A 20707-nucleotide genomic window follows, 5' to 3' on the forward strand; every position below is an offset into this window, starting at 1 on the left:
TGAAGGCTTGGTGCCGGCTGTGTGGCCAGAGGAGCTGAGTCTCCAGTTCTGTGTTCTGGTCTCTCAGGGCATCGTCCTGCACACGAGGTTCTCAGGTACAGGTTCTGAGGCCAGCAGAGCAGGAAGCAAACATGCCAGAGCACTGCTGACTGCTGCTCTCTGCCAGAAGGATTAGCAACAACCCGGATGCTTCGTCCACGGCTTTACAGTTTATGAAGTGCTGTCACAGCCGGTGCTGTATCGGGGCCACACAGGTCCCGCAGACGGTGGACACAGTGAGGATCAAGATGCCCCTTCTGTACCTGGGTTCAGCATCTGGCCTGAGGCTGCACAGGAAGTAACCCTGCTGTGCCAGGCCTTCCTGTGTAGCATGGGCCACCACACACTGGCTAGAGAAACTGCCACCAAACACAGTCTCTGGGGTAGAATAGAAACACTTCCTCTCCTGGAACAGACCACTAAATGAAAAAAACGCGAATCATTTATTCTTTGGTTGTCTATACAGACATTTAAATATCATGCTGCCACTAGGCAGCTGCCTACATAGGCCCCAGGGTGGTTCTGGGCCTATGTCCTGAGCCTCAGCCAAGCCCAGAGGAGTTGCACCCTGCTGCGTCCACTCTTAAGAACAGTAGCACCATGGGGAAGGCTGTGGGCAGGATCCTTTGGCTGGTGAGCGGACAAAAGTGCCCCCTCACTCTGCAGCCGAGAGGCTGGGAAGTCCAGGCTGCAGGACAGTTCCCATGGGTCCAGTGACACCCATGTGTGACCTGGCTGCTGTCATAGCTCATCTTTGTGCTGCAGCTCTCTGTCCGACAGAGACTTGTCTCCAGGTTTTGGGGAGCCCTGTTGGTCATGCAGGGGCTGCGTCTGGGGGATGTCCACTTCTTCTGGGCTGAACAGCATCTTCACCAGGTCATCTGCCTGCACCCTGTCCTGCAACGGCAAACCATTTCTCAGTAAAAAAAAAAAAAAAAACCCTCCCCCCATCCTCTTAGCTGCTGCTTCCAGAGAGAGCAATGGCAATGCTGCCGTAGGACCTCCTTTCCCAGCCGGCCTAAACTTGGGTGCCTAGACACTGGTAGTGGGAACAGGGTCCAAGGAGTGAACCTAGGACTCCCATCATGCCTACGCTGGTCCCCCGCTCACATGTGGAAAGGGTGGTCCAGGGAGGGTGAGGCAGCAGTGCCTGCCGCAGTGCATGGGGTGGGGAGCTCTTAGCCCAGAACTAGCAGCAGTTCTCAGAGGAAGCCAGAGCCTTCTCACACAGCTCTTACTCGCTCACTGTGTCGAGGATCCAGCGTGAACCACAGGGCGATGGCACAGCGCTGCCCCCTGGTGACAGCCTTCACTCCGTGTGGGTTCTCAGTGCCGGAAGAGAATCCCACAGCCCTTCCACATTGGGGCTGCACCTCTGCCTATGGAGAGGAAAGAGGCGAAATGGGAAAAGGTCTCAGGAGAGTCGTGGGTAATTAGGACCAGGACCAGAGGACAGTCAAAGGAGAACTGCCATGTCCCAAAGTCCCTGGCTTGGGGACAGGTACTACTGGGGGAAGCCCAGTGGTCATTCTGTGCACTGGGGACATCAGCTCTAGAGAACAGGGCTTCTGTCCCTGGGAACGAGGACAAGGGAGCACTCACCGTCACAGTCTTGGCATCTAGTTCAGTGAAGTAAAAGTTTCCTCCATCAAAGTCGCCATTGAGGTAAAGGATGGCACTGGGAAGGCAGGGAATCCAGACACAGCTTATCCCCTGCTCCCTGGAACCCCCTTCTGTGTGCTTTCTTTTTATTTTTTTAAAGATTTTTATTTATTATGTATACAGGGTTCTTCCTGCATGTGTCCTACAGGCCAGAAGGGGGCATCAGATCTTATTACAGATGGTTGTGAGCTACCATGTGGCTACTGGGACTTGAACTCAGGACCTCTGAAAGAGCAGCCAGTGCTCTTTACCTCTGAGCCATCTCTCCAGCCCCCACTGTGTGCTTTCAGCCAGCAGCTGGAGGCCAGAAGCTTTTCTGAATCTATACACATCTTACAAGGTCCCCCCAACCACCTGGGAGACTCCATCACACCCTAGCTAGTGAGCTTGTGTGCCCAACCCCGCATGCCTTCCTATCACACCCTTCCTGAGGGCTTCCCCTACTGACAGTCTTCCTCTGCATGTGTGTGCATGTGTGCACCAAGGGTGGGGAGGCAGAGTACAGGACGTGGAGGGACTTCCGAGGGCAAGCACAGTGCCCTGGCACCCCCCTGTGGTGCACTTACCTGTAGTCCCGGAAAGTGTAGGCAGGGGGCTCCTTGATGCACACGAGGGTCTCAGCATTGAGGATGCAGTTATCCACATGGACTGGGTGGCTACTGTCCTTCCTCTCAGCCTGTGACTCTGAGGCCAAGAGAATCCATGTTAGAGTAGGACATACAAGAGACACAGTGAGAGACTTTCTTGTTGACACACGGGATGGGACAGAGGAGTGCCCTCAAATGTATGTGAGTCTATGGAACTGTCATGGACTGGGCTGTGAGGAGTCTTTGGTTAATCCAAATCTTAGCGATGCCAACAAAGCAGATTGGGCTGAGTGCCACCATCCTAGGAGAGCTAGAGACTTTCTTAAATAGAAGGACCGTAGCGGTAAACAGAGGAAGCTGGTGGGCACAGCAGGCCTGCAGGAGGGGTGGCGCAGCTCGACAGAAGCAGCATAGTGTAGCCAGAGAAGTGGGGCTCTGGGACTGGGTCTGGCGGAGAACCACACAGGGAGAAAATGTGGAAAGAGAACAGACAGGGTGGCTGTAAATGCCAGTGGATCACACCTCCAGTGTAAACCTTGGCACACTTTATGTGGGGATGGCAGATGCTGCCCCTTCGGGTCCAGCCAGTCACCAGCACCTGCCTGTCTTCCTCTACACCTCTCCTGCGGCATCTCTTCTCTCTGCCTCCTTGACACTTCTAGATTTCCAGCCTTCATGCTCACCCACTATGGCCACTGCTGACCAGCTCCCCCGCCTCTATTCTGCTCCACCTGCTCCCAATCTCGCCACATAGAGCAGCAAGATTCATCTTTTAAAAAGGAAGGCTCTGCCAGGTCCCGCAGTGTCTGCTGACTCCTCCCTGTGCCGCACTCCTCCACCTCGAGGCTCTGTGGCACGCAGCCAAGTGCCTGACACATTCCTGCTGTGTCCAGATTTTCTTCGAGCTTTTAACACCCTGAGGGAGAGGGAACTGCCAGCCACCTTCCAAGGAGGTGTTGGTGCCAGAGTCTTCTGAACGCTACAGCAGGACAGAGCTGGCTGTGGGCCACAAGTGATCCCTGCAGCCTGGCTCTGCCTCCCCCTGCTCAGGGAAGCACAGGGCATATCAGGGAGAAGAACAAGGTCTTGTACCTCTCAGACTTCATGCCCTAGCTCCCACACAAGACTGGTATCTAACAGTTACTAAGAGAGCGCTCGCAGCACAGTGCAGGACCGAGTGAAAGCAGACAACACGAACTCCAGAACATGGCTCTCTGTGAGTTGGCAACACTCTCAGCTCCCGTGGTGCTTCCATTCTGTTAGAACTGGTCTCCCTGGCTTGCAGGGCTTCCTGTTTCCCTGTGGACTCCAGAAACACATCCATCCTGCAAACTTCCCGCCACTCTCCCTGGAAGGCTTCCTGGCCCCTGGCTAGTTGACGGGATCTTTCTCCATGCCTACTGCCAGATCCAACATGTTGGGCTGCGTACTTGTGCGCAGGTGTCTCAGCCAGCGTGAAGGGACCACGCCCTCTTCTTCTCCATGTCCTCCGTGTCCCGTGAGGCCTACCTTCTATTGCAGTACGGCACACCAGGTGGGAGTAGGAGAAGTAGAGGGGTGTGTCCAGGCGGAAGTAGGACTCCATGACACGCCGAACCTTCTCTGTCACATTATAGTACATGTGGGCACTCTGCAGAGGAACTTTCCCTTCCTGCCCAAGCTGCAAAGAACACTGGTGGTGAGCTGCCCTGACGCTCCTCTACAGGCTGCCAAGACACTGAGGTACAGGCTGCATACTGAGAGCATCTCCCTCCCGCTGCTGAAGGGACAAGCTCTCCGTTCACCACACCCGACAGTCTCCTCTCCTCTCTCCTTCATATTTCACCTGTTGAGGAACCTGTTGAGGAACACAGCCTCTGGGGTCAGCCCTGATTCACAGCCAGCCCACATGCCTCATTTTTATTACGCCTCATCTAACAGCCAAGATTTACAAGGAAATCTCGTTGGCAGGGCTTATCCTCACTCCCTGGCAGCTGTGATGTCAGCAACGAGACACTTCTCCCTATCTACCTCCTACCCCGACTCCTCCCTCGCCAGTGGATTCTCCCTGCCCCATGCTCTAGAGAGCCAGGATGGATTTTACCTTGAGAGCCTTGAGGACAGTGACACCGTAGAACTTTTCATTTGGGGTGTGTGGAGAGGTCTGACCTCGGTAGCCATCTCCTGAAGTTGCTGCTGCCTAATGGGCCCAGAAGACAAGACGAAGTTAGTCGGGGCAGTGTCTGGTGAGAGGTGACAACTACGGGTAACAGGGACCCATGCACCCAGGAGGAGCTCTTGGAAGCGGGGTGATGCTTACATTGGTCAGTCTCTGCAGCTCCTGGCACTCGTTGTCAGAGATCACACCATCCATCACCACCCGCTGGGAGCCGTTCAAGACTTTGGAGTTCATAGTGAGACTGATGCCTTCATACAGCAAGGGGCCACCTGCAAATCAAGGACAAGACTGATGAGTCCCGCAGAGGCTCTGCCCAAGGCCTCCCTGGAAAACACAGGCATCCCAGAGAAACCCCTCCCCTGTCACTTCCAAAGGAAGTGTAGTCCAGAGGACAGGATCAGGAGGTCCAGATCCTAGGCCTCACTCTGCCGACAAACAGCTGCTAGCTCTTGGGCCTCTACCCACTGAGTGAATGGCTACATGTAGTCTTAAAACATGCACTTCAGAATTAAAGAACTAACTGGGTTTGAGTCCCTGAATCCCCCACTTACTGTGTGACCTTAGCAGATTACTTAATTTACTAAAATTACTCTGAGGTTAATTTCTTTTAAATATTTTATTTTTATGTGTGTGGGTGTTTTGCCTGCATGTATATCTGTGTACCACGTGTGCCTGGTGCCCAACAAATTCAGAAGAAGAAATCAGATCCCCTGAGACTGAAGTTACAGACAGTTATGAGCCACCCTATGGGTTCTGGGACTCAAACCTGAGTCTTCTGGAAGAGTAGCCAGTGCTCTTACTGCTCAGCCATTTCTTCAGACACATTTTTTTTTTTCCTTTTTCAAGACAGAATCTCATTGTGTAGACCTGGATGGCCTCAAACTCAGAGATCTGCTAGCTTTTTTTTTTTTTTTAAAGATGTATTTATTATGTGCACAGTGTTCTGTCTACATGTATGCCTGCAGGCCAGAAGAGGACACCAGATCTCTCATTACACTACACATGGTTGTGAGCCACCATGTGGTTGCTGGGAATTGAACTCAGGACCTCTGGAAGAGCAGCCACTGCTCTTAACTTCTGAGCCATCTCTCCAGTCCCATTTTTTTTTTTTTTTTTGAGACAGAGTTTCTCTGTGTAGCTTTGGAGCCTGTCCTAGAACTTGCTCTATAGACCAGGCTGGCCTCGAACTCACAGATATCCACCTGCCTCTGCCTCTGAGTGCCACCATGGCCCAGCCCAACCTTAATTTTTGATCAACTACTCCAATAGCAGCTACCTTATGAGTTTGACAGCAGACTAATGTGAACACATATGGAGGATGTGAATGGGGGAGGCTTGACTACTGTAGATAAACGTATGGTCCTGGTGTTTGTGTGTGGGAAAGGATAAGAACAGAGAGGAGGTGACTGGGCCTATGTGGGCCAAAGGCAATGGAAGAGGAAAAGGCAGGAGAGGAGAAGGAGAGCAGAGAGCGGCCATCACCAGGGGTTGGGAACACGGCAAATGGAGCAGAGAAGACAAGAAGGTTTTGGCTTTTAATAATACCATGAGTGGTGGGAAGAGAGTTTGGAGAGGGAGACAGGAAGGTTTATGCCATCCAGACTTACTGTGACTACGCTGGTCTAACTGACACAGGAATCTCACTGCTAAGGCAAAGGCCTGAGACAGCCATCTCAGGGCTGTCTGGATGTGGAGGAAGTCCTGGTGCCTACTGTTCAGGCAGACACTGGTATGTGATGGGATGAACAAAGCCCTAGTGGGTGCTGCCGCCTGGTGAATGTGGGGAGACCTGTCTGGCTGCCCACTTGTGGGCATGCCCCCCTCTGCTGGCTCACCTTCCCTAGTCAATCTGCTCACATCCAAAGACTCCTTGGTCTTTTCCTCCACGAGGGTCTCAATCTCCTTCATAAGGTCACCAATCTCCTGGGAGATGCGGGCTGCAGTTTCACGTTCTGACCTGTGAGCATGGCAGTGTTGAAGGTTGTGGGGGCCGGCCCCGGTTCCCACCCCAACTTCCCAGACTGGGCCTGCCCACCCCTGGCAGGAGTTCTCATCTGCCTGTGCGCAGGAAGCCTCAAGCGCTTCGTCAGACCGATCCAACCATGGCATTTCTACAAGGCCCTCACTTCTGTTTCTCTTGCAGTCTCTTGGGAATCACCTCTTCCGGGGTCCATGAGTCCTGAGGTGGGTCAGAATAACAAGTAGGGTGACTTAACCTTCCAGGTCCCAGTGTATGACCCGGGGCTTCCAGGAGTTCACTGCCTCAATGCCTGTGAGGAAGTGGGCTCTTGAAAGCTGCCACTTTTAGTGGCCCAGGGTTCCCTTTCCTCTTCCACTTTGCCTCCCACCCTCAGGGTCCACATTCTTGGATCAGCCCCACAGTCTCTCCTCAGAGCTGTGCAGCGTGGACTCCCTCACCTCTCAGCGCCCCCCTCTTTCCCTTCCTTCTAGTTCCTGCTGTGGCTCACCGGATCCACAAAGGGAATTCCAAAAATGTCGTAAGCGAAGAAAAGCAGTTCTTTCTCCAGCAGGCTTCGTTGTCGGTAATCCTGGGCATTCTGAGGAAACAAAGACTCTCCTAGAATTTAGCTCTACCCTTTAGCCCTAGAGCGGTCCTCCCTGGCATTTTACATTTCCCTATTTCTCCCCATCACAGGTTATGTGCTGCCCAGTCTGGGCCAAAGGTCTCTCTTCTGTGTTCAAGAAGACCCCGAGGGCAGCAAAACTCAGCTGTACTGGATGGAAGATCCCAGTGGATCTCCCAAACAGATCTGATGATTCTCAGAATGGAACATGTGCTTCACAACACCATTTTTTTTTTCAATTCTGGGAACCGAACCCAGGGCTTCAAGCATGCTAGTAAGCTCTGTGCCAACGGAGCTGTACCTGCAGCCCTCCTTTTACTTTCTTTGTTATATTTTATTTCTTTATTTCGTCTGTTCTGGAGCATACAACTTCCACAGTGTATGTGTGGAGGTCAGAGGGTAACTTTGTGGAGTCTATGGTTTCTCTCCAGCTTTATGTGGGTTCTATAGATTAAACTAGGTCACAAGCTCGTGTGGCAAACAATTTTTTAAAAGAATCTTTTATTCTATTTATCTATTGTATGTGTATGCACATGTGTGCATGTGTCTGTGTGCATGTGTGCGTGTATACATACAAATGCTGCACTGTAGGTGTGGAGGTTGGAGAATAATGTGCCGGTTCCCCCTTGCATCATTTGGGTCCAGAGATCAAACTCAGGTCATCAGTCTCGGCAGCAAATGCCTTTACCCACTGAGTCATCTTGTTTGCCATTTTTGTTTTGAGACCAGGTCTTTCTATGCAGTCCGGGCTAGCCTTGAGCTTGTGATCCTTATGCCTTTGCTTCCTGAGTGGGAGCCCATGGGTTAAAGAGGAAGGAGCAGCAGGACTGAAAGTGATACTCCACTCAAATTCAGGGATTGGGTCCGCAGGCCCATGTTCTTGCTACTTGGCCACCTGCCACCCCTCAGAAGGACCAGACCCACCCCCCTGAAGGCAGGCAGCTGCAGACCAGCTAAGCGTGGCATTCTGACATCCCATGTGTGCTCAGGGGGAGGGCTTACCCAGGGCAGGGAAACTGAGTCCTTTCTGGGGTCACATCTTTCCCCAGGTCCCCTGCTAGGATCCAAGCAGCAGAAGGAAGAGAAAAGGACAGTAATAAAGGTGAGGACGTTCAAGGGGAGACATGTTAAAGGAGTCTACCCATCAGCTACCAGAATCGCCCAAGAAGATGAAATTTGAAGGAGTTTAAATTGTTTGCTTCCTCCTCCAAACGCCAGACACCAAGTGACATGTGCTACCTCATTTAACTCTCACCAACAAGTCAATGAGGGTACAGGAAGCAGACCCCATTGCTGCTACTTGTTAGCCTACAATGACCTACTGAGTATCAGCCATGTGTCAGGAACCATGTCAGTACAGGACAAGGCAGACAGCAGATTCGAGCTGCCACTGACTAGTAAGATCCAGTGCACAAGTTATTTCACCTGCATGTTCTCATTGCTACAGCAGGCAGAATGCCTGCACAGAGGACAGTCACACTGATTACAAAGGGGGAAGGGGCAAGGCCTGGGCTGGGGCTCAAACCAATGCTGGCGACTCCCTTCCCGGTGGAGAGTTCTAGGTAAACGTTTCCAGGTGGAGTATTTTCCTTCCCCTTCCCAGGCTAATAGGTGACAAGGAAGGAAAAAAGTATTAACTAAGCAAGACAAAGACAGGAAAGGCCTTCTTAAAGCTAGATGGCCACCACCTAGTGGCCAAGAAGGGTAACTACAAGAAAGCAAGCGTCACCTGGGAGGAGCTGACACTAGGATTCTTTTCTCTGGAGTCTCAATTCCAGAGCTGTGTGGGAGGAACCATGTCTTCCCCACAGATAGAAGTCTTTCTTTCTCATTCTAGGGCCGTGAGAAATGCTGACTAATAGGAGAGAACAGACAATGGCAGGGAGACACGCGGAACCAGAAACCCATTGTGAAGGAAACAGCGCTGGCGTTGGGCAATAGCATCCAGCAGCATCTGGGTTGGGTATCAAGCAGGGCAGAGAAACCTCTGCGTCCCAAGTTGAAGAGCACACATCCAAATCCAGAAGCCGCTGTGAGGTTCTGGTCTTCTGAAAACTCCTGGTACTCCTCCCCACCCCGAGTGACAAGCTGAGTCCAGAACTTGTTCCACCCTGCACCAGCAGCACCCTTCTGCTTCCTGATTGGGTTCAGCCAGAAGCTGTCCTCACTGAAGCAACCCTCCTACCTCCCGGGGACTGATGGAGCTGGCTTCTTCTTCTCCAAGCATGGCTGTGTAATAGGCCAGATTCTGGCTCATCACCTCATCGTTAGGGAAGAAGAGGAGGTAGGTCTTGGCGCATTCAATAGCCTGCGTATAGTTCCCAACTGTGAAGGAAGAAGAGAGAATGTCTTTGAGGAAAGGGTGTAATCATGGGTACCAACATCCATTTAGCATCTGGTTGCAGAGAAGCCTTGAGGCCATGATGACAGGGCAAAGCAGGACTTGCTACACAACATGACTGTTTAGAAGAGGAAGATCATAAACAGATCTCGTCAACTCAACTATCCACATACTCGTGGACATGCTATAATGGCTGGTGCCCAGTAGGTACCCAGCACACAACTGCTGATTTGCTGTCCTGTGCCCCCCCTTTAAGCCCCCTCTGTTGGATATTTTTAGTCCCTTTACTGGGAGGAGGTCTGGCCATGTCCTGTGAGTTGGTTTCAACAGTAGTACAGCCTTACTTTTGCTATTCATTTTAATTCAAATGCAAAAACAGATTACAAATGCACAAAGAGGATCCAAAGAAGGAGGCCCTGGAGGCCTCTGTTCTTAGCTTTTGGGCCACTGACATTGGCTACCTCGGCCAGTGGCTTGTGACGAAATCACCGGGCATGTGGCCTCCCATAGACATATATGCTAGACACACTGAAGAAGTAGAGTGGCTGCAAACCCTGCTGTCTGGCTAACCTTCTTGTTGAGGCATCAGAGAGAGGAAAGAAAGCAGGCCTTACTGTTATAGTAGGCAAACTGTAGATAATTATAATGCGAAGGGAGGAAGTCTTCGAAAGGCTTTTCTCGACTCGGGTGGGAAGCCAGCTCGGTGACACAGCTCTGCTTACAGCTGAGGACCTGGACATAATGATCTGGAAGGAACCAAAGATGAGGAATAAGAAAGTCATGGTTTAGGGCTCAAATTCTGGCTCGATGGACAAACTGAAGTGGAAAGCAATCTCTGTGTGGTGGATATGCACATATATTTGTGCACATGTGTGCAGGGGTGTGGTACGTGTGAATGCACACGTGTTGAGGCCAGAGGTGATGCCAGGAGTCTTCAGCATTTCTCACCTTATTACTACTTTTTTTTTTTCGAGACAGGGTCTCTCCCACAGAAGCTCACACATATTATGAGATTGTCTGACCACCAAGCTCTAGTACAGGGATTACACGGATGTGGGTGCTTAGGAATCTTTTGCTTGAGGCAGAGGCAGGCAGATCTTTGTGAGTTCAACGTTAGCCTGGTACACAGACCAAGTTCCAGGACAGCCAGGGCTACAAAGAGAAACCTTGTCTCGAAAAACATAAAAAAAAAAAAAAAAAAGAAAAGAAAAAACCAAATCCAAAATGAAAGAAAAAAAAGAAAAAAAAAGAAGAGATTGAGGATGAGGCTTCAGGTAGTGCGTGCACGCATCAATTTGACCTCACAGCCCTGGGAGGGGGGAGAATGGACGCACCTGTGATGGCCTGGAAGAGGTCAGCACTGTAGTCTAGGTAGTTGTAGCCATCATAGTCATAGGGCCCTTCGCAGAGGGCACGGCACTCCTCATCAGCCACAAAGTACTCTTGCAGCGCGGCCTCTAGGTGGGGCACAGCTTCCTGGGGCTTTTCCTCAGAGTAGAGGCGCACTCCTAGCCGAAACTCATGCTACTGAAGGAAAGGTATACTCAAACAGGCCCCAGAGGAACCCCTCACCTTGTCTTAAATCACTGACATGAAGGTCCTAATCCCTACTTCTAAACTGTGGACACAAAGGGGGAGTCTGGGTCTGCTACATGAAGAAGCTGTGAGTAGATGGGCTTCCCCATAGCTTTGGATAACACACAGAACTAGTGCAGGGGAAGGCGGAGTTTGCTCTAATCCTTATACACTGCTGGAGAGCCTACAGTTTTCAGATAACGGGCTTCAGTGATTAACAACATGTACTTTCAGAGGATTTGAGATTAGTTCCCAGCACCCACACAGGGTAGCTGGCAACTGCCATGGCTCCAGCTCTAGGGGCTATGCTATTCTCTCCCGGCCTCCTCAGGCACCCACATAAACCCCCCCCCCCACACACAGAGGGTGAGGGGTGTCTTTTCACCATATGGGGCTTGGCCTCGAGATCCTTGAAGTCCGCTTCCTTTACCCCCGACATGGTTTGGTAATAGTCGAGGTTCTGCCGCATCTCCATGTGCTCAGGATTGCCCACGAAGAAGGTGTGCGCTGCCGCCACAGCTTTCTCTAGCTTGTTTATCTACGGATGAAGTAAAAGACTGAGTTCCCTTCCGAACTGTAGGGTTTTCAATGTTCGCTTGGTTGGTTTCTCTGTGGGTGTGTCTACTAACATGGAGCATTGCCCTGTAGGTCAGCCTCAATCTCTCGATCCCCATGACTCAGCCCCCAAGTGCTGGGATGACAGGTGAAACTTTGTCTCCAAACAAACAATGAAATGTAGCGATTGAAGAGTCTAAAGCCGCAATGATCTGGGAATAGGGCAGAAAGGGCTGTGAACAATTACAATTACACTGAGGTAAGAATCCAAGGGCTGGTGATATTCTTGGGTCCCTGCCCTAGCCACGCCCACTCCCATAACCTCTGACCCGCCCATCGCCACCTTGGGACCCTCTCTCTCTCTCTCTCTCTCTCTCTCTCTCTCTCTNTCTCTCTCTCTCTCTCTCTCTCTCTCTCTCTCTCTCTCTGCTTTCTTAGCGTGCGCACGCGTTTTCTCTGTCTCTCTCTTCTTTTATCTCTCCTCTCTCCTTTTATCTCTTTTCTCTGTCTTTCTTTCTCCCTCTTCCTTAATAAATACTTATGGCTATTACCTGTGTTTACGTGTCTGTTACCTGCCGCCACCGTGGGCCAAGGAAGCGTGCCCTCCTGTAGCTGCCCTCATGGCGGGCTCCCTCCGCCAGCCCGCCTGGGGATTGTTGTAGCCGCTTTCCCATGGCGGGCTCCGCCAGCCCGCCCGGGGACCGTTTGTAGCCTCTCTCTCATCGTTTTTTAAGAATAACAGCTGGGACCAGAGGACTGCCACCATGCCCAGGGCTCCAGGACGGGTGCCTTTCTTCCTTACCCACCCCACCTATGAGCCTTTTCACCTCTAGGTACTGGGTCTGACCTACTCTGGTGGACTACTGCTCAAGGGTAGTCTCCTTCCGCCTATTCCATCTATCTGGCTTCCAGAATTAGCCTTCTGAAAGCTAAGTCTGATGGTGGTTGTCCCAAGTGTGTAGACGGTTCCTCTGAATCCGGCCTCCCTAAACTTTGTGGTCACTTCTGTTCTCCACATACACCCTCACACCAGAGTCACTGGTGGTGAACTGCCCCCATGGCACGGAGTGTATTATGCTCTAGCTCTCCTTCCCCTCGCTGGCTGAGAGGGTGGGGAACCATTCTTCAACGCCACCTCTTCTCTCAGGCAGGCCTAATTTAACTTTAGTTTCCCCCCTCTGTGCTCCCACAACCCTAACTATCTGCATAACCACTTTAGCCAGCCCTCAGTGCAGTGTCTCCTAGCAGTAACACAAGGCAAACAGTCAACCAGTTATTTTAACCACCTTCCCAAGAACTGGAATGTAGCAGATGTTCAGTCATTGTCAATGCCAATAAATTTTAAGTAGTGATTTTAAGTGCCATGACCTAAGTCAGAACCCAACCATTTGGGGCTTGTAGGTCCAGCTCTCCTTCCAGTAACCAGAAGGGATGGAGGGCAGAAGCAGAAATCTGATGTCCACAAGAGCCTCTAAATCTTTTAGGGAGACCCGAAGGTCTCTCAAACTGTTGTTGTAGATGTACAGTCTGTGTGCGCAGCCCCCACCCCCAAATGGGACTAATAGAATCTATTCAAATGATGCTGCTTCATGGCAAATCAGTTAATAAAGGCCAAGTGCCCCGAGTCCTGGAAATACACGCTGCCAGACAAGTCTGCTCCAAGCCCGCTTGTTGGTTTGGCCTTAAAGGGCTGCGGCATCCCTAAAGACAGTCATTTTCTTTAAACACAAATACAAAGACAAACAACAAAATCAAAAAACTGGCATACTAGCCAAAGGGTCCTCCACAGGGAAGAGCCAGGCAGCCCGTGCTGGCGACGTGGCAATCCCACGTCCTGAAGGCGCTACTCTTGAATTCGGGAGCAGGAAAAGCATGATTGGAGAAGGAACCGGAAGGAAGATGCTGCAGAGGCGCCTAACTTCTCACTTGGACCACTTGCAATGAAGTAGGGCTGGGAGACCCGAGCGAGCGGTCGCCTCGGTTCCCTAGGTCAGGTTCTTCTGGGCTTGGGCTGTCACTACTGGCTAGGCCTTAGCATCTGCCCATAAGAACTGGATGAAGGAGCCTGAGTCCGCCAAGAGCTCTCTAGCCAAAAGGCCCCCTTTCCTCCCTGCGGACTCGTCCCTGCTCTGCTCCCCGAGAACCCCAGGTCTCCTGGGCCGATGGGCTCCGGGCTAGTCGCACCTTGAAGTAGGCGACTTGCAAGTAGTTGTAGGGACTCCTCTTGTTGAACTCCAGGTCCAGCTCCTCGCTCAGCAAGTGGGCAGCGGGCGGTCCAAGGCAGCGTCGCAGGCAGGCGGCACGGCGCAGCAGGGCCCCGAAGAAGCGCAGGTCGCGCAGGGCGGCGGCGCCCAGGTCCTGGCTCAGGTTGGGGGCCGGGCCGAGGTCGAGGTCAGGCGCCCACGGCAGCTCGGCCGCGCAGCGTGTGCGGCAGCGCAGGCGGAGGGCACGCAGGGTGGCCCGCGAGCGCAGCGCCCGCTCCATGTTCAGGACCACCCCGGGCCAGTCCCCGCGAGCGTAGGCGGCGGTCCCCTCTGCATAAAGCAGATCAGGGGCTGCCACGTCCCATCCCGGCTCAGACTCCTCCGCGGCCCGCGACGCGGCAGCTGCGGCGACGGCTAGCAGCGCGGCCAGCAGCCTCCTGGCGCTCATCGCCATGGCCTGGCTCCTTCACTTAACGGGACGGCTCGCCTCGGGCACAAGCCAGAGTCCCGCCCGGCAGAAGCCACACTCGGAGACGAGCCACGCCTCAAGCCCCGGAGTCCGTGGCCAGGAAGTTTGCACCGCCTCTTGCTTTCAACCAATCGGAACATTCGTTCTTCGCGGGGCTCCGCCTCCAAGCTCAGGCACGGCGTTCAATGGCTTGCGAATGAGAAAGCCCCGCCCACAAACTGTTGTGCGCCTGCGCTTCATTTCCCCGTGGGCGGTGGGGCCGAAGTGCTGTCATGGCGGACTCGGCGGCTCCTGGCCGGTTGGAAAGAGGCACTGAAAATCTAGGGGTACAGGAGGCGGCGGGTCCTGGAGGTAGGTGGGGCTGAGTTGGCCTGGGGAAGAGGTCGTAGCCGGGCGGCTCGTCTCTGCTGCCTCGCGGGAGGCTGAGGGCTACAACTTATGCCCGTGTTCCCGGGTGTGTGTCGCAGGAGCCCTGGTGGAGCTCACCCCGACCCCCGGCGGCCTGGCTCTGGTGAGCCCCTACCACACCAACCGGGTCGGGGATCCCTTAGACCTCGTGGCGCTCGCCGAGCAGGTGCAAAAGGTGAGGAATCGCCATCTCCGTGCTTTAAACCCTGCGTCTTTGGGCTCCGACCTAAAATTTCATCTGCGTCCTCGGACAGCCTGTGAGCTCGACAGTACTACCATCCCATTTCACACACGAGGAGGATCGCTCTATCTCCAGTTCTTCCTTGTTAGTTTGTTTTTGATACAGGGTTATCATGGAACTCACTATTAGACTGGTCTGGTTTCCAACTCAGTTCCACCTGCCTCGGCCTCCTGAGTTCTGGGATTAAAGGTGTGTGCCAGCAAGCTCATCTTCTATCCCATATACTTAAATAGTTAATTATTTTATGCTGTTTCCCGTAGAGTCTTTATCTGCTACCTAGGACCTTGTGGAGGAAATATATGCTCTTTCCTTTTAAACAAGTGCTGAGGTGTAGTTTAGTGGTTACACCACTTGCCTAGGCTGAATTGGAACCTCAGCACCACCAAAAACAACATGTAAAAAGGGACAGGGTAAAATTCCCATTTTAGATGAAAACAACAACAACAACTGGAGACAGTTTCATCTTGCTGGATAGCCCAGGCCGGCTTCCTATTCAGCCTCCCAAAGGCTGGGTATTAACAGGGGCTGCCACACCTGGTGAATTTCAATGGGTTCAGTTTTCCGTTCCCATAACAAGTAGAGTACAGAACATATGCAAGATAACGGAAAAGGCAATAGAAGTCTGGGCACATTAGCTTTGGATGGGTTGCTTCTCTCTGGAGCTCAGGGTCTGTCAAATGAGGCATTTGAGGTGGGAGAGCCCCTAGGTCCTTCTCTTCTGTAGAATCCTTTTCAGTGCCAGAGCCTGACTACTTTAAAAGCTTCTAGTGTCCCCTCCCTCTTGTGTAAACTAGCTTATTTGGCAATGATCGTGTTCAAAAGATTGCTTTGGTCAAGAAAATTAATGATAACGTGGTCAAATCCCTCACATAGAAAGCTATGTCTGCTGTTTTATTTGAGAAAACTTCAGATGTTTAGGGAAGCGTCTTTAATTAAAGCCTTACCTTTTTATAAAAATAGAAACAGGAACAAAATAGAACTTTTGTGGATGAGAAGACTATCATGTGTCTATTTAGTCAAATTGCTATTGAGAGGGAAGTAGCAAGGTTCAAAATCTTGGGCAAACAGTACTTTGGGTTTCTCTGAGTGACTATCACGACCTCAGCCAAAGAAAGAAGGAATACAGTTTTTGTCTTTTATACCATAACCTAGTGAAATATAAAGGTTATATTATTCTGTTGCCTCCAATTCTCCAGTATAACTAATCCATCTTGGAGAAACTGAAGAAAAAGATGCTATACTAACAAATTGAGAGCTGGAAAGATGGCTCAGTGGTTAAGAGCACTGACTACTCTTGGAAAGGACCCAGGTTCTGTTACTAGCACCCACATTACAACTCACAATCATTTGTAACTCCAGTCCCAGGGGATCAAATGCCCTCTCTGGCCACTGTGGGCATTGCTTGAACATGATGCACCTACACGCATGCAGCCGGACACCTATCCCTATACAAGAAAAGACTCTAAAGGCTAAGTGAATCAACATACTCACGGTCTACATATGAAAGCACTTGCTAAGAGGACTGACTGCTGGCTCCCTTAATATGTGTTCAGAAAGCTTTGGGAGATTTGGTATTGAGACATGGATTTTGGAATTAGACTCATCTGCGGTCAGATCCCTTAACTGCCATTTATTAATTGTAAAACCTCAGTTGCTACACCCGAGTCTTAATGCCTAAGTAAGGTTATCATATCTAGAGAGTTAGATGTCGTTATTAATACAGAGGTTCTTGGGCTGGCTAGGTAGAGGATCAATGCTTAGCAATTATAAGTTCCTTTGAGACTGGAGATGGCTGAGGGGTTAAGAGTACTTGCTCTTGCAGAGGACACATGTGTGGTTTCTGGAAGCTACCTGGTGGCTCACAGCCATTCATTACTCCAGTTCCAGGGGACTGAGTGCCCTCTTGTGAATTCTTCAGGTGCCGCACACACAGTGCACATACATACAGGTAAAACACTTAATACACTCATACTGTCTTATGATATTCAATTTTTGTGAAGAGACACCGTGACCGCAATAACTTTTATAAAGGAAAACATTTAATGGGGGCTTAGAACTTGAGAGGTTTAGGCCATTATTATCTTGGTGGGACATGGTGGCACGCAGGAAGACATGGTCCTGGAGCTGAGAGTCCTTCATCTTGATAGGCTGGCAACAGGAAATGAACTGAGACACTGGGTGTATCTTGAGCATTTGAGATCTCAGAGCTTAGCTTCACAGTAACACACTTCCTCTAACAAGGCCATACCTATCTTAACAAAGCTAAACCTCTTAATAGTGCTACTCCCTTTAGGGGCCATTTTCTTTCAAATTATTGCATTCCACTCCCTCTCTCCCAAAGGCTTTTAGACATATCATAATGCAAAAATCAGTCCAACTTCAAAAGTCTCCATAGCCTGTAACAGTCTCAAACTTATTTAAATGGCTAAGGTTCAAAGTCTCTTCTGAGATACATGTAATCTCTTAACTGTAATCCCCTGTAAAATCAAAATAGAAAAGCAGATAACATACTTTCTACTTATAATGGCACAGAATATACATTATCATTCCAAAACGTAGTGAAGGGAGCATAGTTAGGAAATACGAGATTAAAGCAAAACCGAAAACCAGCTGGACAAACTCAAAACTCTGCATCACCATGTCTGATATCAAAACTTTCCAGATCTCCAACTTCTTTCAATTTTGTTGATTGCAACACATTTTTCTCTCTTGGGCTGGTTCCACTCGCTGTTAACAGCTTTTCTTAGCAAGGTATAGGATAGCTCTCTGCCATCTCCAATATCCTGGAGTCTCCAACAAATCCAGGCTTCACTTTCACATCTTCATGCAGTGGCCTCCTGGGCCTCCATGCAGGGACACCCATGCCTGACCTCAGTGGCTTTCCTTAGTCATGGCAGAGACTCCATAATCCTTCTTCTCTCCTTGACTCTAAAGCCAGAACCACATGGCTTAAGGTGCAAAATTCAGCTGGTTGCTGGGGCTGGAACATGACTCCCTTGTTAATGCCGTCTTTACCAGCTGTCTGTATTCCATGGCTTCCTTCACTGCCTGAGCTTGGAATTGTTCTGGAACTTGCTCTGTAGACCTGGCCTCACACTCAGAGATCCACCAGCCTCTGCTTTCCATGTTGAAATTAAAGGTGTGCACTTGGCTCTAACATATATAAGAACATCCTACATCACATAACAGCTTGGACTCCACAATGGGAAAGCAAAACCAAACAAGGGGCCTGAGAAATGGAGGGTTTAGTTGTGCAGAGAGGAAAGGGAGTGATCTTTAGAAGGAGGACGTGCTCATGTTTGGTGGCAGGAGGTGAGGGTGCGGAAGCACCAAACCTTGTGATTAGAGCTGAGAGTGAATGGTAGTGGAGATAGATGAAGGGTGCGGGTCATTGCAGTGTGGGCTTCTCCTGAGTTGGGCCCTAGGGTGGGTGGGAATTTACATGGCAATGGAATAGGAAGAACACTTTAGGTAGACGCAGAAGCTGTTGGCATAAGTCCTTGAATTGCATCTTGATGTGACCACAGGTGCTGCTTGCCTTTTCACCCTACAGTATGGTTTCTCTCCTTTGTAGGCTGATGAATTCATCCGAGCAAATGCTACTAACAAGCTGACAGTCATTGCTGAGCAAATCCAACACTTGCAAGAACAAGCGAGGAAGGTGAGAAAGGCCAGTGCAGGTTAGGCAGGCTTTTCTTTTCCTTTGCTTGGGAGGGTTAGCCGAACTTATAATCATGGTGCCTTCTTTGTTTTTCATACATTCTGAACATGTAGACCTTTTGATTAAATGCCAGAAATATGCCCAAGAGGTTTCACTAATTTATTTTGTGTGATGAAATACACACTGTGATGAAATACCTGGAGCAGGTTAGCCCTATAATGATGTTTATTTTGTACATACGTTTAGAGGTTCGAGGGGCATGGTGCTGGTGTAGCTCAGCTCTGGGGAAAACTCTCTGGGTCACGTCTAGTCACAGCAGAGCATGTGTGGGAGAACAGACACATCTTGAAATGGGGCTACAGATTCAGGTGTCAGGCCCTGGCTTTTACAACATCGAGTCCTGGTTTGTGTCGCTCTCCCCAGAATTCCCTTCTGAGGGCAGTGCCCTCCCTCTTATGTCACTGTGCTGGTGGCCAGGCTCCTAGCATCCTTTAGGAGACAAATGACATCTGAACCATAACAGAAGTTAAGCAGAAGTGGGTTTTGTTTCCTATCCAGGAGAAAGGTAAGATAAAGCTTTTTAAGGGAGGAAGAGTTTCTTAAGAAATGTACTTGACCCAGGAAAAGAACTTAGAATCCCCCAAGTCAGCCACACCAGCATTAAAATCTTACCCCTCTAATAGCTTTCCCAGCACAGCAACTTGTGTAACCTCCATTCTTCCAAACCATTTGCACCCCAGTAGTGAGCCATTGCTGCTGGGGAACCAGACTGCAAGCTTGGAGTTTTTGCTTTGCTTAGGGTAATGTGGGTGAGGCTGGGTACCTATGACTCATCCCCTGCCTTACCTGTGTGGCTGGCAGGTACTGGAAGATGCTCGCAGAGATGCTGACTTGCACCACGTGGCTTGTAATATGGTGAAAAAACCTGGCAGCATTTACTATCTTTATCAGCGGGAAAGTGGCCAGCAGTACTTTTCCATCATTTCTCCAGAGGTAAGAACATTCATTCTTAACTCCAGACCAGCTCCAGCCTTTGAGAAATGCTGGGCATGTTGTGTGAAAATGTAGCCTGCAGCTTGGTCAGTGGTTTCCTAGAAAGTGAAGTGATGTGAGCCCAGATATGATGAAAAGTTGTGTGTGTGCTTGAATGATATTCTTTCCTTTTTTCTCTGTTTTTGTTTTTCAAGACAGGGTTTTTCTGTGTAACAGTCCTGGCTTTCCTGGAACTCACTTTGTAGACCAGACTTGCCTCAAACTCACAGGGATCTATCTGCCTGGCTCTGTCCCCCAAGTGCTGGGATTAAAGGCGTGCGCCACCACCACCTGGTGATACTCATTATTTCTGATGTGTAATATAACTTCCAATGATGGTTTGAGTAGTCTGAAGTGAAAAGCATAAAAAGAAGTCTATGTAGAGAAAGAGCCTTGTTCACTTCTCATCCTGATGAGGATTGCTCCTTTGCCCTCTAGGAATGGGGAGCAGGCTGTCCACATGACTTCCTTGGTGCCTACAAGCTGCAACATGACTTGTCGTGGACTCCATACGAAGACATTGAGAAGCAAGATGCTAAAATTGGCATGATGGACAAGCTGCTGAACCAGCCCATGGCCTTGCCCCCATGCACTGAACCCACCTTCCAGGGACTAACTCACTGAGTGTGGCTCTGAGGAACAGTGCTCATGACAAAGGCCTGACCACCACCAACCATCTCCTTGTCCACATTCTCTTCCTTGTGTGTGTGTGGCTCATGGGGACTTTGGGTTTTGGGGTGAGTCATGAACTTCTTGGAGGAAAGCCTGGTGAATGTAGACATTCACCAGGTAAGGATGGTGAATGGAATTGCTGAACTCCTGTGGGATCTTCCTGGGCCCACTGATGCCCGGTCACTCGGTTTCAGAGGATTAGCTAGTGCTTTCCTTCACCTCAGCACCGGGGAAGGAAGAAGTCTCTTCCCACAACAAGCTGCTGGGTCATTTTCCTGTCTTTTGTGTCAGGTTGGTATTGATGCTGTCTACGTAGGTGCTGTGCCAATTTAAGGTTGATTCAGGAATTGCAGTGTTGCTATGGAGGATTAAAAGAAACAGACAACTTGGCACGGCTGGGTGAGAGTGCTGATTCTAGAGTTTCAGTCCTCATGGCGTCCTTCTGGTTCGCCCTTCTGCCCTTCCTAGTGAGAGTGACTGGAGACCGAGGCAGCCATCCTAAACCTCGCAGATGCTTA

At 50.5% G+C, this 20707-nt stretch overlaps 2 protein-coding genes across 3 annotated transcripts; one reads left to right on the forward strand and one right to left on the reverse strand.

The window, feature by feature from the left end:
- Nucleotides 1-463: 463 nt before the first annotated feature.
- Nucleotides 464-14263, reverse strand: P3h1 (prolyl 3-hydroxylase 1). Of its 2 annotated transcripts, none has more exons than XM_050161244.1 (15): nt 13687-14263; nt 11333-11485; nt 10707-10896; nt 9987-10118; nt 9217-9356; nt 6915-7004; nt 6573-6625; nt 6282-6403; nt 4588-4715; nt 4372-4467; nt 3798-3948; nt 2268-2385; nt 1642-1717; nt 1278-1418; nt 464-936 (listed from the first exon to the last, which is right to left on the reverse strand). In XM_050161244.1, the coding sequence occupies exons 1-15, from the start codon at nt 14158-14160 to the stop codon at nt 781-783; spliced, it is 2220 nt and encodes a 739-aa protein (XP_050017201.1). In that variant the 5' UTR covers nt 14161-14263; the 3' UTR covers nt 464-780. The 2 variants fall into 2 exon arrangements, with proteins under 2 accessions (XP_050017201.1, XP_050017202.1); XM_050161245.1 differs by lacking the exon at nt 13687-14263 and adding an exon at nt 11577-11709.
- Nucleotides 14264-14396: 133 nt separating this feature from the next.
- CUNH1orf50 (chromosome unknown C1orf50 homolog) lies at nt 14397-20579 on the forward strand. Its single transcript, XM_050161247.1, has 5 exons — nt 14397-14526; nt 14643-14758; nt 18399-18485; nt 19347-19478; nt 19956-20579. Exons 1-5 carry the CDS (start codon nt 14448-14450, stop codon nt 20139-20141), a joined length of 600 nt encoding a protein of 199 aa, XP_050017204.1. The 5' UTR covers nt 14397-14447; the 3' UTR covers nt 20142-20579.
- Nucleotides 20580-20707: the final 128 nt, after the last annotated feature.

The sequence above is a fragment of the Alexandromys fortis genome, unplaced genomic scaffold (genome assembly GCF_014885135.2).
Source record: "Alexandromys fortis isolate MF-2015 unplaced genomic scaffold, M_Fortis_MF-2015_v1.1 scaffold_122, whole genome shotgun sequence".
Classification (NCBI taxonomy): Eukaryota; Metazoa; Chordata; class Mammalia; order Rodentia; family Cricetidae; genus Alexandromys; species Alexandromys fortis.